This window comes from Benincasa hispida, chromosome 6, assembly GCF_027475165.1.
Source record: "Benincasa hispida cultivar pf3 chromosome 6, pf3_genome.v1.1, whole genome shotgun sequence".
Classification (NCBI taxonomy): domain Eukaryota; kingdom Viridiplantae; phylum Streptophyta; class Magnoliopsida; order Cucurbitales; family Cucurbitaceae; genus Benincasa; species Benincasa hispida.
In genome coordinates this window covers 575,123-594,116 of record NC_143483.1, presented here as the reverse complement: position 1 = coordinate 594,116, position 18,994 = coordinate 575,123, and the positions used below count along the sequence as shown (strand labels likewise).

The 18,994-nt window shown below is 34.8% G+C and overlaps 1 protein-coding gene across 1 annotated transcript; it reads right to left on the bottom strand.

Moving 5' to 3' along the window:
- Positions 1-5,827: 5,827 nt before the first annotated feature.
- LOC120080575 (uncharacterized) lies at positions 5,828-10,481 on the bottom strand. Its single transcript, XM_039035285.2, has 9 exons — positions 10,102-10,481; positions 9,533-9,653; positions 9,310-9,413; positions 8,259-8,384; positions 7,978-8,098; positions 7,731-7,815; positions 7,046-7,159; positions 6,883-6,922; positions 5,828-6,418 (listed from the first exon to the last, which is right to left on the bottom strand). The coding sequence occupies exons 1-9, from the start codon at positions 10,276-10,278 to the stop codon at positions 6,266-6,268; spliced, it is 1,041 nt and encodes a 346-aa protein (XP_038891213.1). The 5' UTR covers positions 10,279-10,481; the 3' UTR covers positions 5,828-6,265.
- Positions 10,482-18,994: the final 8,513 nt, after the last annotated feature.

Sequence of the window (18,994 nt, the reverse complement as noted above, 5' to 3'; positions counted from 1 at the left end):
AAAACCAGCTCAATTCAGTGTTTTTACCACACAATCCAAGCAAGATATTAGTAAAGAAGATCTATGTGGTGGTCTATTGTAAGTTTGAAGCATCAATTCGTGGAATTTAGCTAAAATTGAAGAGTGTTCATCAAAGCTATTGTGTTAAAGAAACCCTCTTCTGAAATTGTTTTTCAAATACATGTTTTAAACTCAAATTAATTGTAATTAGAGTGCTTATTGATTCTGCTTTTTTCTACTGCTTGTTAGTTTATTGTTTTTCAAATACATGTTTTAAACTCAAATTAAGTGTAATTAGAGTGCTTATTGATTCTGTTTTTTTCTACTGCTTGTTAGTTTACTCTATCAATATCGACTCTATATGATTTTTTATATCTTCTGTTTATACTTATCAACGTAGAAATTGACTTCCTTATCATCTATCGGTATGGTTGTTTGCTTCACTAATGGTCATGTTGATTAGGTCATATAGCAGTAAGTCGATATGAAGAAGGATATATTGGTACATTGATAACGATTAATCGGTATCAATCAAACTTCAGTATAGTCGATATCGATAAATGCAGTAAAGTGAGTGAAGGTGTTGTTTGCTAACTGAATTTCCATGAAAATAAATTTTTTTAGATAGGCAACCTCATTATAGTAGGGTTCTTCTTCTTGTGGTGGGGCTGGGGGTTGGGGTTTGGATTTTCTTTTTTTTGGTTTGGTGAATGGCGAACCCCGACCCTATTAATTCTCTTTTCTATGATCATCTTCTCCATTGTATAAACTTTTTCTCTACAAATGAATGAATATTTCCGCTTTCATCGTTTGCTATTCGTTCTTTCTTTTGTTCATCAATATCTGGTTGTTGGGATTGTATGAGTATGAATGAACTGGTAAATCCATATGCACGAGACTTAATCAGACAACCACGTTATACAACAAACTTTTTCTATTGACGAAACATTGTAGCGGTAGATCGATAATCGTAGCATGAATGTGGTATCGACTTTACCATAGTAACAGGTAAATCGGTAAGACGAAGAAAGGGTGTTATAAAATGTTAAAGAAATCAAAATCAATACTGATAATTCCATCTGTAAACTGATATCTCTTTATTTTAAATGACAAATGATGGAAATTGAGACACAAATGTTCGTACCAAATATGTGGGTCCCACTACATATTTAAATGTAATTGGATTGAGGACCTTCCTAAGCTCAATCAGATTATAAGATTTCATTACGGATGGCAGATGAACCCCACTTTTAATTACGATTACGGATGGACGTGTAAACAAAAGCTAAAGTAATCCATAGGGCCCACGAACCAAATTGAGATTAATTTATACTCATTCCCCCGATGTAAACGTGACCTAAATTTAGTCTATCTAATTTCATATGTCTAATTATTATTTATTAGGATTTTCATAAACTGGAAACATATTTATATATAGAAGGGTTTGAATACTTCGATCTTGCAGCGGGAGTCATGAGATCGCACGCTTTGATTTCTAAAACAGTAGAAGGATTAGGCATAGGAGAATTATACCTTTGTAGAAACATAACCCAGTGAAATCAATTTTCCTCCAAAGGTCTTTGGAAAATTGGAGGACTTTTTCTGTGTCTTTTTAGAGTTTTAAAGAAAATAGTGAACTTATTTTCTATCATCCCTCTATAAGGTCCTATGTATAGAACTTAATTAGAGAAATCCTATGATAATTATAATTATCTATTTTAATATTTCATATTAAAATGATTTAGATAATTAGATTAATCCTAATCATAATGATAATTGTAATTTCTATTTTAATATATCATCCTAAGATGATTTAGATAATCAGGTTAATTCTAATGATAGTTATGATTATCCTCATATTAAAATGATTAATTATTTGAATAATAACTAAATACATTAATTCTTCCATATTATCTAGTTTTAATTTGAATCTTATTTTTGTATGAATAATATATCATAATACATTAATACTTATATCAATTTGATTCCTACCAGTTCATTGTGAACTAGTAATGGACCTTATGAACCCACCGATTATAAGTACAAATGATACAAGATTAATTAACTATAAGATACCCCATTCACATGTATCCACATGAACGATCTTGATTAAATTGTTTGTAACAAGGGATAACACATAAGGCCCTAATAAAGACCCCATGATACATTTATGTCCAACTTTTCCATTATTTACAAGAATGTCAAAGTAAATTTCTTAATTACACAAATATTAGGGCCCAATTACTTTTTTTCCTAACCTACCATCAATTATACGTATTTCAATTGCACGTGTTTCAAAAAAGAAAACTCAAAGGTCTATTGATTCATGCAGAATCTTTAATTAAATCAAAAAAAAAATTTGGGCTGTTTTTAAATATAGAAAAAAAAACCAAAATATTTACAATATATAATAAAATTTTAAAACTATCAATGACAGATGCTGATAGACATTGATAGATATCAGTGTCTATCAGCATCTGTCATTGATAGTTTTAAAATTTTGCTATATCTTGTAAATATTTTCAACAGTTAATTTCCCAATTTTGTTTTCCAAATATTTCAATTAACCCAAAATCTTAGTTTTTCTCTACCTTTCTTCTCCATCTTCTCATATCTCACCTACGACCTTTGATGCTCCGATTTGTTGCAAAACGAAAACCCACAACATAAATCCTCACTAGTGACCACACTGGCGAGCGACGGACGATGCACGAGTGGCTGTGGCGAGTGACGGGTGACAACACCATCCTGCAGACGATTGGCAGACAAGTTGGATGGTGGTTTCTTCATGGAGGGAGACAGAGAGAGTTGACTTGGACAATATTGACATAACTCATTGACGACGAATGGTGACGCGACCATCCATTTCTTCGATGACGTTCGACCTAGCAAACAATGGTTTCTTCATGCAGACATTCGACCGCATGTTTCATCATTGACGGTGAATGGTGATGCGACTCAGATGATGGTGGACGTGCGACGGACAGTGGAACAACAGATGGGGATAAACGACGATGGCAAGGGCTTCACAAAGAAAAAAAGATTAAGATAGGGAGGGTTCTTACGCATGCAAACCAAGGAACACTTTTTCTCTTCTGTTTTTTTAACCATAAATATACAAATTTATTATTGTTTATTTGATATAAATGAGGTGTGAAAGATCGTTCTTTTTTATTTAAACTTCCTATTATATATATGTATGTATGTATGTGTTCTATGTTGAACATTGAGTCAATCAGTAATTTACATACTGTCTTTGTTTATTTGAAAATTAATTTGAAGTTATTAAATTAATTGTAAATTATGTTAAATTTTTATTTATTGAGATATCTGATTACTTAAATGGAATTTATGACATATGCTTTATGACATATGCTGTTATTTATGTTGAATGTTGAGTGATTTATATAATGTGGTATAATTGATAAAAAAACTTTGGTTAAACAATATATTCTTAATTTAGATATTGTACCGTCATATGAATACTATTATATCAAGTCGATACAACCATCTAAGTATATTTCAAATATATTTACGAATGGAGTAGTGCTAAACAAACATATGTTTTATAGTATATTCATTATATAATAAATCTTAATATATTCTATATATTGGTTAGTATATTTTCAAACATCTAATATAGTATTCTAATGTATATTTAAAAATAGCCGCTAATCCGTCATAAAAGAAGATAAACCAATTGTTGTTAAACCAACAAGCTCACACACCATAAAAAAAATGCTTGATACATGAAATGGAAAAAGAGTTTCATATGGAAAGATTTTCCTAATAAATTGGCACAAATATTCCAAACATATTTTCCCTGCATCTATGACGAATTAACAATGCCAGTTGAGTTACACTCTTGTTGGTATGACCATTTGAATTTTCAAACTACAATCATTCATTCTACCAACTGAGCTAAAGTCGGTTGTTAAAATATAAAATGTTTTTTTTTTTAAAAAAAAAATTAAATTTAAGGTAAATTAGAGATCCCACTGTACGTGTGAATGTAAAAAAGAAAAAAAAAGATTCTTCTCATCTGTGTAAACTCCAAAAATAATAATGAATTTTTTAATTGTTTTTTAATTCATTGTGTGAAGGCCAAAAATAGAGAGAAATCATTTTTTTAATTTTTAATTTTAATTATTTTAGGTGAAGTAAAAATTATTAGAGACAAAATCTAATTTTTAAAAAAGTAATTTTGTAAATTAGAGATTAGAGAATAAAATGTGATTATATATTTAAAAAAAAATCTCTTTATTTAAATATTGTTTAATTTTTTTGTTGCAAATATTATTTAACTCAATAAATAAAAGAAGTAATTAAAATTATTTAATTTATTTAGTTCAAAATATTTTTTTAATCAAATAATAAAATAATTCAAATACAACGTCAATGTTTCAAGCCAAATACATGAAGTTTTAGAACTTTTGTGATGGAGTCACTAAAAATGAAGGTGTATCTTGTTGGTATAAGTAGTAGTTATCACTTCTTTTAAGCTTTTCTTAGGCCTACTTTCATATCCTCAAGATCTCTCTTAATCTCATTCATTCATGTACGAGGGATATCCCTCCTGAATTCAAACATTACAATTAAACTTATTGCTTTTTTAGATAAAGGCAAAGTTTGACCCAAGATGACATTCCTCTAAATCCAAAGAGGAAACCCTAGATCATTCCACCTTTATATACATTATTGTAACCTCACAAATTATAAGTTCATTCTAACTATCAGTTCAACAACATTACAGTTGAAATCTATGCAATTCAGTGAGATGTCTCTCGGTTCAATTTATGCATCAACCATAAACTCAAACCAAACACATTACAAATATTTAGATTCTCATCACTAACAATTTGAATCGTTCAAAATATTTGATAGAACTCATTCTTCATAAACCTAAACTTATTAAAATCACGAGTCAAACATCTATTCACTATCTATATTTCATTTAATGCAATCATTTTTATTGTTTACAATATTAATCTTCATATTTCTACTGAGATCAATTATGTAGAGTGTATAATTTTAAGGTAAAGTAATGGCCTGACGCGAACTTAGATATAAAATATACCACATTTTTCAAAATTGAGGTCTTTTGACTCCGCATGCAAATTGGTCTCTCCCTCTTGCTCTCTGTTGTCTCGCTCTCCTCTCTCTCTCTCACTCATCATTCTCTTACTCTTCACGCTCTCTCTCCAGTCGCTCGATGGCAACACCTAACCTCGATCTCCTCATCTCTACAACGTTTTTATGGATGGCGGCACCTAACCCCGATCTCCTCATCTCTACAACAAATGGAGAAAGGGAAAATGAAGACTGGTTGGCACAAATGAAGGAAAACTGTGAAGAAGAAGACAAAGAGGAGAAAATAAAATTAAAGGTAATTTTGTGATTTGGGTTGATGATGATGTAAGCAAGAGGGAAAATTTCTTTAAATTTAAAAAGGCGAGACAAAAATCATTTTGAGCTTCAAAATTGGATCTATTATACAATTATCTCTTAAAACAATATTATGAGTTTAACTTTGAAATTGATACAGTTGCAACAGTTAATTTATCGGTTTCTTAAGAAAGTTGACCATTTTATTCACCATTGACGTGATTGTCAAAAGAGAACGTTGGCCTCAAATATATGAATGAACCATATTTACAAATAACAATAATCCAACCAAAAAATAAAAAATAATAATAAAATGTACATAGACAAGAATTGAAAAAAGAAAAAGAAAAAAAGTAATACCTCGGTTAATATAAAAGTTCAATATCATCATATATATGTGTATATAAATGTATGTATTATATATGAGATAATAGTGCAATTATTTATTGGAGATGTATAATATTTCCTTTTAATTGTGATCCAAAGATCTATTTCTAGAAGCTCATTAGATATTAAATGTTAGACATGAAGTCTACAAAATGAAAGAAATAATGAACCTTCCCTCCATCACCATGAACAGAGTGCATATAGCCACGACCATGAGCAACCTTCAGGCAGGATAGAAAACCCACACATTCCAAACATAACAATCTCCTAACAAGTAGAATGTATATCAATACTAAACATATAAGAAGTTGCATTTGGAAGCCAAACTTGATCCATAGACCCAAGTGAGAATGTCATCCATTCCATGTTATAGAGATGCTTTTCAAGACATTGTGACACCAATTTTTAGCTTGAAAAAGTGGGAGAGTCACTACTGGGATTAGTCTAACACTTTTCATACATCAGACTCGCATCTTCTTCCTCTATTTAGCTTCTACCTGAACCACCATCTTTGCGCCATTGAAAGAGGAGTATTGAGGAATGGAGCATAACGGTAGATCAACGGAGAAACAACCCTCCCAATATTGGACCAGGCGCTACGATGATACCCAGAAGTGACAGGAGCATGATACATGAGCTTTAGCAGCTGTTTTGCAATTGTCCAGAACCAAAAAAAAAGAAAGAAAAAAAAAAGTGAGTCAGAAACTCTATTCTTTGATTATGAAAACAAAATATAAAGTTTCAACAAGAGAAACACCCTAAAAGATCGTCATCAGTCTATTCAGGAGTTAAAACATCGAAATGAGATCATATTAGAAACAACATAGCATTTGTTTGGTTAAAAATCCAAGAGAATTGTTCTTGAGTTACTGGTTCTCAATAGAAGCCCAAACATTTAAGAAGTGGCAGCATTTCAGGTTTAAAAGCTCATTTATTTTACAGTTAATAACCCCACACACACATTTAGGATGGTAAAGTCATCTTCTATGCTTTCTAATATTGTGCGTGTGCCTGAATCCCTATTATGTTATACAAAAAATAAATAAATAAAATAAATAATAAGAATTAAGAAAGAACATGCTATTATGTTAAGATTACAAGAAAACGCACCTGCCAGTACATGAATGTATGTAAGAAGTTGCGTTGCCACCTGTAGAACATAAGTTTGAGGAGATCATTGAAGAGAAATAACCATTGAAAAGTGTATGTGTCGGTGGGGGGCAGGGGGTCGATTTAGAAGAAGTTAGACAGGCAAAAGGGAGTAAAAACTAACGAGAGCAAAGAGATGATTAGAACGAAGCCAAGTCCAATCTCAGCCTGTGAAGATAGGATGCTAAGAGTAGTTGAATTTGACTCCACCCATACGCAAGGCTCTTCCAAATATTTCCTGCAAAAAATTGAAGAAAGCATAAACGCATAAGAAACTTGCACAGAGAAAACCTGATATGTTATTATTGTTATAAAAGAAGTCAACAAGCAGATTTTAAGCACACGAGAAAAGTAAGAGGCAATACACAGTCACATTCATCTATTCTTCCTGCAGGTAGACAGACAGGAGAGCGACAGGAGAGCTCACCACCTGATTTCTCCTATATCCTTGAACACCCATTTATTCCCTCAAGAACACATAAAGCATCTCTTATTGATAATATTCACCTTCCAAATTTGAAATTAAAGGAACTTTAATCCGATCTATTCCCTCTTTTCTGTTCGTACACCACTTTACTTTTTTTTTTTGAAAAGAATACTTTAACTTTTCATTAAGGAATGTTCGTAAACCACTTAATTTTCTCCCAAGAAGTATATCCTTCTCTAGGTGCAACATGAAAGAAACTGTGGTGGGCACCCATTTTCCTTTTTTTTTTTTTTTTTTTTTTGGGGGGGGGGGGGGGGGGGTGGTGTTGGATATATATTTCATACAACAAGTAAACTGAACTGAAAAATTGACAACAGACTACCTGTATAAGGATGAACGTGCAAAATTACGCCTAAGAAACTTTGCAACATGTTCAAGTGCCCGACATAGGATAGGAATTAAAGCAACTGCATTAACAATTAAAACAAATTAAAAATCTCAACGCAGAGGCATGAAATGATAAAAAAAAAAACATCATATTAACAAAGTCATGTTTCAATGAATGAATACAGTGATATCATAAGGAGATTAATAAGTAAACAAAAGTTGATCACTGAAGCTATGCTTACATTTAAGACAAATATTTGAAGTCACAAAGGTGATACAGTAAGTGAAGTAAATGAAATCTTTTGTTGCAATTATGGACTGGAAATAAGCTTGCAGTGCTTGCAAATTCCACGCCCTGGGCTTCTGCCAATGTTAAAAAATTAATAAATCAAGATAGGAAGATAATATAGAGAAATAGATGAACATAAACGAGCAGTTTTCTTTTCTCTTCTTAAGATTGGAAGAAACCAAAAGTTTTCATAGAATTGGAAATGAGGCTGTTAAATTAGTATGCAGGACTTACTCCATACAACGAGTACAAAGAATATAAGGAAGAACAAGTTGTGCCCATAAAAGATAGCCTGTATGCCCTCTGCGAAAGATTTTTGGGTATTAGGGGGAAAATTGCTAGGACAGCCACAATAAACACCTGCACAAGAAAAGGAAATTAGCTTTTCAGGATAGAGCCCAAATTGAAAAAAATATATTAAGAAAATGGAAGAAAAACCGAAAGATCCATACCACGAGCCAATACTGAAGATGACCAATAGTTTTTTTTTTTATGAAAATACCCTTAGTATATGACTTTCATGCTTAAAATGAAATTTTAATTATTGTTCATAAATTTTCTAATAAAGATTTTTCTTGGAGGTTTCAAGTTTCCACGAAGGAAAAGAGGCCCATGGACAATGGCCACATATAACCTCTAAAAATTTGATGACCCAAATCTGCTATGAATGAGCTTTCAATCCTCCAGAATATAACTAGAATGTCTTTTGTTTGCAGTTTACCCAAAAAGGGACAGTTGAGGATCTCAATTGTGGTAAAATGAACAGGACTTGAATTAATAGAGAAAACCTGGCGGTAAATCTTGGAGAAAGATCCGGCACTATCAAATATGAACTTTCAAAGTAGAAGAGATGTGTGCATCTTACTCTCTATATCTAGGGATTGAAGTGCATAACAGGCGTACACATGCACACACAAACAGAAGACAGTTTTGGCAATGAAGGGGATAGTTCCACAAAGAGAAGAAAAAGCATTTCAGATACAATTAGGGTATGGAAATATGAACAAAAAAATTCAACAAAACCTATGAGAATTACATTTCATCTATCAGAAATGATGGAATATTTGTAATTTTCTTTTTTTGTTTTTTGGATAAGAAACAATTTCATTGACGAATAAAATAATCCAAGTGCGTGACTGAAAACTTCATACAAGCTTTCAGGAAACCAGCACCTCAAATTTAAGAAAAAAATAAATACATAAATGACGTTGTGTAGCCCTCAAACATTCTGTAGTTATACCAACTTTGCAACATCATATAAGCAAGCATGAACTAAACTACCTACCCATGCATTGACAGAAAACTGAATTGTTTGTCGATCCCAGCGCAACGGAGTTGGATTAGCATCTGCACTTGCAGATGTACCTGAAGTCCTAGTCGTCGTTGATCCTGCTTCATCACAAGCAATGCGTTATGGAAATACAATCAGGTAAATTCAACATGCACATAAAAGAAATGTCTAGATCTTGATGTCTAGCATTAAGAGGGGGAAAAAACAGAACTTCTACCTGAACTCCGTGGTCGACTTCGATCATTAGTAGGAGGGGGTGCTGCGGAAGATGTTGCTGAAGGTCTAGATGACTGAGTTGAACTACTTGAAGACATGGCCTCTACTACAAGTTCGGGATCCTGTTTTGAAAAACCAAGTAAGGAAAAGAAGCATAAAGTAATTATTTAAAACAAACGCAAGAAGACACTTGAATAACCAAAAAGCACAAATTCTATAAAAGAGGACAGTTAAACAAACGCCCTATTTCGCAGCTTAAACAAAACAAGTCCAAGATTTTAACTGATTGCCTTGTAATTGAACTTGAATATCTTCTCTCGACTCCAAGAACCCAAAATCACAAGAAATCTCAAAATCTAAAAATGAAAATTCCCAATAAAAATTGCACTAACACTAACCCTCTACATAACAGAAATTAGCGAGAACCAAATTATATAATGCGAAAACAAGAAAGAGAATAAAAATCTAATAGAAAGAAAACAACCCCAACAAACGATTAGTGAGTACGGAGTCTAATTGAGGAAAATAGCGACACCCAAATCGAAAACAATGAAAAGGGAGAGAACCCACGATGTATCTTTGGTAGAACTTGCGCTTGTAATGGTCAACAACATCGGGGCGAGAAGCCATATGAGGAGGGATCAGAATGTTGGACCAGTAATCAGCCCATCTGGGATCGTTCTCGTAGTCGTATGCTGCCGCCGCTGCTCTCTTCAGCCTCTGTGAATCCTCTTGTTCTTCTCCCATTTCTGAAGTTCTTCGTTCTGAGCTCTCTCTCCTTCACTATTTGATGATTCTGTTCTTGTTCTTGAAACCAAGATTTCTCTCGGCGAGAAAGTAGAGAGAAATTATGTGCCGATTTACCAAAGAGGATAGATTCTCCTTCCCATTAGCTTAAGAAACGATGTCGTTTTAGTCCTGAATTAATTGAAATATAACAAAATATCCTCAATTCGGATTCTAGTTTTCACTTCGTTCCTAATCTTAAAAAATGGTATACAATCACCCGAGTTTTGAGTTTAATTTTTATTTCGTACCTAGATTTCATAACGTTACATTTTTTCTTTTACTGTTGAACTTTTAAATAGATTTTCATTTAATTGTTAAGTTTCAACTCCCAAATGCATACGTTGATATTTGATTTTAACTTTTAGTTAATTAATTAAAAATAATTATGATGTGATTTTTTTACTAATTTAATAGTGATGAAATGAGTGAAAGCTAATTTAATTAATACTATTTTAATTCTTTTTAAATTAATTTATAGACATTAACATCACATATTTGAAAACTAAAAATTCAAAGGATAAAAATATAATATTTTGAAACATAGAAGTTAAAAAAAAATTAAACTCGATACTCAAAGGTAAAAGTGTAATATTTTAAAACTTAGAGACTAAATGAAAACTAAACCTAAAAGATAAAAACCAAAAAGGTGTTTCTTCCTAGATTTTATAATTTTAACCCTAGTTATATACCAATAATTATTGTACTTCGTCTCTTATAATATGTTTTCTTTATCATATGTGGTGTAAATGAATCAAACTTCTAACTTTAAAGTTGGTAGTACAAACACAATATGAATTGAACTATGCTCATTTTGGACATCTCTGGTTACAAGTAAATTATAGAAAACGTAAAAGAATGGAGAAGATTGCCACACAAATTTACATAATTAACTAACAATGTGTTAGCTACGTCCATGAGGCAAAAGGAGAAGAATTTTATTAGAGAGAATGTTACAGAATACATAATATTGACGCCTCTAAAGTTATAGAGTTTATATAGTGTACTTCTCTAAACTCTAGAATTATAATCATAAATAAACCATAAATAATTAAATATGTCAAGTACGATTTTAATCTTGCATCATTCGAAGTGCTATATATGTAGGAATGTATCAGCAACAACGGAAGCACAAGGATCATCTAAGCACTCTAATTCACAAATTTTGGCAAAAATATAAAGTATGCTCTTGCAGAAAACAAGTGAGTTTCAAGACATACCTCTTGTAGAACTTTTTTAAAGATCTTACTCCAGTTGCTATCTTATTCGAATCTTGTTGCAGACCACCTCAAGATCTTCCCCACTATTCTCTTGGTGCTCTAGATTGAATTGTGGGACTCAAAACAAGCTTGAACCAAGGGTTGAAGGAGAAAAGCTCACACCAATAATCTTGGTGAAGAACCAATTCTTTAACCCGAATTTTCTCTGAAATTCTCTATAGATTGCATGCCCGAATTTCACTCCAAACTCTTCAATATATTGCAGATCAACATGCAAAAGAAAGAGTTGCATGAGTTACAGCTCATGCTTGGAGAAAGACAAGGCAAAGAAGATGCTTTTATGTGAACACGTTGAAAGATGGATAATGGAAAATCAACCTTTTCCATTTGTGTTTCGTTTTTCATAAATTTTTAATTTTATCATAAAATAAAAAATGATATTTCCAAAATCCATTTTGATTTTAAAAATTGAAAAATGAAATTAATTTCATAAACTAATTTTTAAATAAAACTAATTAATTTAATATCAAATATTAAATTAATTCTTACACATATCCATCTTTATATATTTAAATCATATTTAAATATATAAATTCTCCTATTCCGTTTAATTCTCAAATTACACATAATTATATCTTATATAATTACCAATTCCCTTAATTCTAATTTGAACGTTTCAAATTAACTTATCACACTATTCTAGAGCTAGTTCGTTACGAGCTAGTAGGGGGACCTCGCGGACATACAGATCATGGGCTCCAACGATCCGAGATTAATTAGCTAAACTCATTATACCAGATTAATCCTCATTCGTTAACTAATGGGTCACTCCACTAAAGTCCATAGTTACACTCTCTATATATATTATGTCCACATGATTTAACTATAATCAGCAAGTCGACCATTCACAGGTTGTTCGTAATAACGACTAGGTCAAATATCTGTTTTACCCCCGAGATTACGTCTTATTCCTCAAGTCCCTACTGATCCTTTAATGAACAACTGGTTTGTGATCCAATCACTAAACCAAACTTTCTCAACCCAATGAGAAGGTGGGACCCCTTGTTCAAGACCTGGATTCAGTACTTGAGAGAACAACCCTTCTCCTATCCTTACATTAAGTAGGCGTGAACTCTGTCTTGCACCCTATGTCCCCAACTATCTATTCGGTCTTACCCCTGAAATGAGAGTTTTATTGAGCCGGCGCTGTTGAGCCAACCCTCGCCTATGCAAATCTAAGGGCAATCCCGAATAAACAGAAGTTCATAGTTAGCTCAGGATTAAGATCGAGTTACCTAGGTCATCTAAGTGAAATAGTTAGTCTTATACAGTAAACAACGTTATAAAGTAAGAGTGACTTATTTCTTGGTTCTGATCTTATACAAATTCATCACATAGGACACCCTCATTCCTCATGTCATAACATGTACGAATTAGGATCACATTGTATGTAGCACTTTACGACTCTTTGTAACAACTACAGAGTAGAGCGCATCCAGTGGTATTACCAGAATAAGGTACCCAACCTTATTTATGTACCATAGATCATTTTGACTATTTACTCAAACCTGGTCGACTCTTATGTCTCCACATAAAGTTCAAGTACTCATATAATAGTCATGGGTCTTAGTTTATTGGATTTAGACTCTCATACAATTTATGAAATCAATAAAAAGTTTATTAATTATAGAAGATGCTTATCATTTTACAAACTGCGAATTTTAGGACATAAAACCCAACAATATAACAGATTCAAGACATTCCAACATCTCTTATAATATTTTTTGTGCTTTTACATTATTTATAATCATTATGTCTTCGTAAATATAATGTGCTTCATTTCTTATAGTAGTTTAGCTTTTATACCTTCATAAATATAATGACAAGCCAAGTTAAAAGTTCCTTAGTTTGATCCCTACCCTATAATGGTTTAATCTTGTTGAAAATGTTGTTTAGCCCTAGGGGCATTTTAGTCTTTTTATGTGGTATCTACAGTCTAGGGTTTCATCCCTTTGATTATTTATACATGTCCCTGTATTGTGTACTGTGTATCAGAAATTAATAAAAAAAAAAAACTCTTATCGTAGTTTTTTCTCTCTGGTCTAGGGGTTTCCACGTGACTCTGGTGTTTTTTCTCTTCTACCCTTACTTTTCAATATGATATCAGAGCATGGTGATGAGACTGTAGCTGGAATAGAAGAGATTCAGTCGTCGACCCTAGCAGGGGATGGAACTCTAATGGAAAATTCCTAAAGTGCTGAAATTAGGGCCGCCATCGACCAATATTTACGCTAGACCAATACAGATCCAACCGTTCGTAGGGCAGACAGCCGCCACTCGAACAGACCTGATCGACCATGCTTCTTCACTAAACAATCACGCATCCATTTAGATCTAACACATGGGACAGCAGTCGTTCGTCGATCCAACAGTGGAGCGCTAAACGATCTCTCCAGCCACTGATTACTCTAGTGGCCGTCGAAGGTCTTCCATCGCAGCCGTCGACTTTGCCCGGTCACAGCCAGGTCACCGATCGCAGCCCAGATGTCGTCAGCCTCCCTTCATCTTCATCACAGAAGTTTTTTCTAGGCCAGGATTTCCCTTTCGTCTCTTCCTCTTTGCCATCCTTTCTACCCGATCCTTCGAGCTACCAGACCCAGCCGATCTAGCCGGTCCAACCAAACTCATTCCACCAAGTATTTTTTTCCCACGTTCTTTCCTCTGGTCAGCCGACTCATCAAGCCTCTCTTCCCATTCCAGCAGAAACCAATTTTTCAGGGGTTTATGGGCAGAAACAACCTACAACGGGTTTTAGTGGGACCATTGGGTTTCAACAGCAACTAAAAAAATTGCAGCAACATATTTCTGCCTTAGGGCAGCCATTAGATTCAAAGCCAATCCGTCGACTAACTTTCATCCAGATACATATCCAAGATTTCAGTTATGTTCAGAAACTCCGGTAACTGCTTACCCTACTTTACCTTTTGCAGACATTATGTCCGGTTCTGTGGGTAATTCTGCAGGAATATCTATTGACGAAAAACTTAATGGCTAGAACTAATTTTCTTGGTCACAATCTGTGAGAATGGTACTCAAGGGATGACATAAGTTCAAATATCTAACCGGGGAGATACCTAGACCGAGCCTTGGGGATCCTCAGGAACGTATATGGAAGGGGGAGGATTCTCTCCTCCACTCGATTTTAATAAATAGTATGGAACCCAAATCGAGAAGACACTCCTTTACTTAGCATCGACTTGGGATATCTGGGAAGTTGTCCAGAAACTATATTCGAAGAGGCAAAATGCTTCACGACTTTACACATTGAGGAAACAGGTGCATGAGTGCAAGCAGGGGACTCTTGATGTAACATTCTATTTCAATAAATTATCACTATTGTGGCAAGAAATGGATTTGTGTCGGGAATAGTTGGGAGTTGCCTAGTCAACGAGGTTCAATATTCAAAGATTGAGGAGGCTGACCGTGTATATGATTTTCTGACTGGCTTAAACTCGAAATTTGATGGTGTTCGGAGCTGAATTTTGGGACAAAAACCAATGTCGTCCCTGATGAAAGTTTGCTCAGAAGCCAGATTGGAAGAGGATCGAACAAGAACTATGAATGGTACAACAACCACCGCCTTAGACTCTGCTGCGTTTGGAGTTAAGTCATCTAGATCAGAGAATGACAAACAGAATGGAAAGACCCCTCTAATTTGTGAACATTGTACGAAACCATGGCATACAAAAGACCAATGCTGGAAATTACATGGTCAACCACCAAATGGCAAGCGACGCCTTCCAAACAATAAATCTAAGTCCAGTCGAGCCTTCGTTGGTGAAACAGTTGATGGTGCTCCTCAAGGGCTCAGCCAGGTGGATCCAGGTACAGTTGGAACTGGCAATATTATCCAATCAGGTACTCCTCAGTCTTTTAGTTTCTTTGTTGAGGGGGATGAATCCTGGATCCTTGACTCTGGAGCAACTGACCACTTAACTGGATCATCTGATCAATTTCTCTCCTATTATCCAAGCGTTGGAAATGAGAGAATACGAATTGCAAATGGGTATTTTGCTCATGTTACTGGAAAAAGTCACTTATCTCCGATTCAGGGATTGGTTTTACAGAATGTTTTACATGTGGCAAAGATATCTTATAATTTGCTATCGATCAGTAAAATAACCAGAGATTTGAACTGCAAAGTCGTTTTCTCAGCAAATTATGTTTTATTTTGGGACCTGAGCTCGGGGAAGATGATTGGCACTGCCCGGCACAATAGGGGGCTCTATTTCCTCTCTGATGATGCTTCTTCTAGGAGTTTGTCTAGGATTAGTTTATTGTCTTCTCTTACTATTTCTGAAACTGGTTTTTTATTATGGCACTTTCGGCTTAGACATCTAAACTTTCATTATATGAAATATCTGTTTCCCCCACTTATTTCATAATGTGACTGTGTCTTCTTTATCTTGTGATGTTTATATTTATGCAAAGCAGCCCAGAGCCTCCTTTACTTCACAACTCTATAAACCTTCCCGACCCTTCCATTTAATACATAGTGACGTTTGGAGTCTGTCTAATGTCACAAATGTGTCGGAAAAACGGTGGTTTGTCACCTTCATAGATGATCACACCCGTCTTACATGGGTGTTTCTTCTTACAGACAAATCTGAAGTGACGGTGGTATTTCAACAGTTCTATACTACCGTCGAAACTCAGTTCAATACCAAAATTATCATTCTTCGGAATGACAATGGATGTAAATTTATTAATCAGCCCCTCCACGAGTTTTTAACATCTAAAGGTATCATCCACCAGAATTCCTGTGCCTATACCCCTTAGCAAAATGGGATGATTGAGCGAAAAATTGTCACCTTATTGAAGTAGCCCATTCTCTCATGATACCTGCTTCCCTACCATCGTATATGTGGGGAGATGTTGTACTTACTGCAGCTCATCTCATAAATCGGATGCCCTCCTATGTGCTCAAATTCCAAACCCCTTTAGAGTGTTTTAAAGAGTTTTTTTTTCTTTTTCTAGTCGTCTTTTCCCAGATGTTCCTCTTCGAGTGTTTGGCTGTATTGTTTTTATTCATAATCACGGTTCTCACTAGAGCAAATTTGCTCCTTGGGCCCAAAAATGTGTGTTTGTTGGGTATCCACTCCATCAATGGGGATACGAGTGTTTTCAACCTTCCTCTCGAAAGTATTTTGTCACCATGGATGTCACCTTTCAAGAGGACAAGCCCTTTTTTCCCGTTAGTCCTCTTCAGGGGGAGACTACAAGTGAAGAGGCTAACATATCTACCTACTCTATTCCTTTATATCTGTTTCCAGAGCCTATTCCTGAAACAAATGATCCTGTCCTCCCTACAAAACAAGTACCTTAGGTAACCTACTCTAGGAAAAATCTCCGAAAGGAAATAGTTCCCCCAGTTGCTCTGTCGGAAGGTGTTCGAGAGTCAGAACCAGAACCGGCTCAAAGACCTCTATTTCTGATGATAATGAATGTGTTGAAGGTGATGTAGTGACCTCTGACGAAGTCAAGATTGATGGTAATGGTGAATTGCCCAGAGATAAACAGGAAACTGAAAATGTGCAACCAGTGGGTACAGATGAATAAGTAGACAAGACCAGTGAGCTTGATGCTACCTTGGATTTACTGATTGCCCTACGGACGAGGTTGTGCACCAAGCACTCTATGAAAAGCTTCTTGTCCTACAGTAACCTGTCTACGAGATTTCAAGTTTACACTACCAGCCTGGACACCGTGATGATTCCAGGCAATGTGCACAAGGCTCTGGAAGTTCCTGAATGGCGAGCCGCAATTATGGAGGAGATGCGGGCCATTGAGACAAACAGAACATGGGATCTAGCAGTTCTTCTGAAAAGTCACAAAACAATAGGATGCAAAAGGTGTTCACTGTCAAATACAAGTCTGATAGGACTCTCGATAGATATAAGGCCAGGTTAGTTGCAAAAGGATTCATTCAGACATATGGGGTGGATTACTCAGAAAACTTCTCACCTGTGGCAAAACTTAACACTATTCGTGTTATTCTCTCCGTCGACGTTAATTAAGACTGGCCCTTACACCAGTTGGATGTGAAAAATGCGTTTTTGAATGGTGAGTTGGAAGAAGAGGTCTATATGAACCCACCTTCGAGTTTTGAAGCACGGTTTGCCAATCAGGTTTGCAAATTAAAGAAATCTTTGTATAGCTTGAAGTAGTCTTCTAGAACTTGGTTTGATAAGTTCACTACTTTTGTCAAGTTCCAGGGGTTTGTTCAAGGACATTCTGATCATACCTTGTTCACTAAGAGGTTAACATTAGAGAAAATAGTTGTTCTAATTGTCTATGTTGATGATATTATCTTGTCAGGGGATAATTCAACTGAGATTGGCATGTTGAAACAGAGGATGGCAGATGAGTTCGAGATTAAAGATCTTGGTGACTTGAGATATTTCCTAGGTATGGAGGTAGCAATATCAAAGGAAGGGATCTCAGAGACTCAGAGTAAATACACTAGACTTGTTAAGAAAAACAGGAATGACAGGGTGCAAACCTACAAATACGCCAGTAGAAGTCAATAGTAATATGGTAGAATCAGTAGATGATGTTCCGGTTAACAAGGAAAGATATCAACAGCTTGTGGGGAAGCTTATCTATCTTTCGCATCCAGACCTGATATATCATATGCAATTAGTTTGGTCAGTTAGTTTATGCAGGCTTCTTATGAAAGACACATGGAAGCAGTTACGCAGATTCTGAGATATCTAAAGTCTACATCTGGAAAAGGCTTGGTATTCAAAAAATATGACAAAAGATGCATTGAGGCTTACACAGATTCAGACTGGGTTAGTTCTATTACTAATAGGAAGTCTACCTCTGGATATTGTAATTTTGTGTGGGAAAATTTAGTTATCTAGCGAAGTAAGAAGCAAGGTGTCGTGGCTAGGAGCAGTGCTGAAGCAGAGTACAGAGCTATGAGCCTTGGTATTTGTGAAGAACTTTGGTTGAGAAAGGTTCTGATAGATCTCCATCAGGAGAGTCATGACCCAATAAGACTTTATTGTGATAATAAGTCTGCCATTAATATTGCTAACAATCCTGTTCAACATGACAAAACCAAACATATTGAGATCGACCGACACTTCATCAAAGATAAACTAGATAACGGTAGTATCTGTATTCCTTATGTTCCATCCAGTCAACAAATTGCGGATGTCCTCATCGACGGGTTGCCGAGACAAACATTTGATACCTGTGTTAGCAAGTTGGGTCTCATTGATATCTATGCCCCATCTTGAGGGAGAGTGTTGAAAATGTTGTTTAGCCCTAAGGGCATTTTAGTCTTTTTATGTGGTGCCTACAATCTAGGGTTTCATTCCTTTGGTTATTTATATATGTCCTTGTATTGTGTATTGTGTATCATAAATTAATAAAAAATCTCTCATCGT

Coding starts and splice junctions, on each gene's coding strand:
- LOC120080575 (XM_039035285.2), bottom strand. CDS start 10,278: ATGGGAGAAGAACAAGAGGATTCACAGAGGCTGAAGAGAGCAGCGGCG. Junction 8,385..9,309: donor AGTTTTCTGTCAATGCATGG/GTAGGTAGTTTA, acceptor TTTCTTGTGCAG/GTGTTTATTGTGGCTGTCCT. Junction 6,923..7,045: donor CTAATCATCTCTTTGCTCTC/GTTAGTTTTTAC, acceptor TATGTTCTACAG/GTGGCAACGCAACTTCTTAC.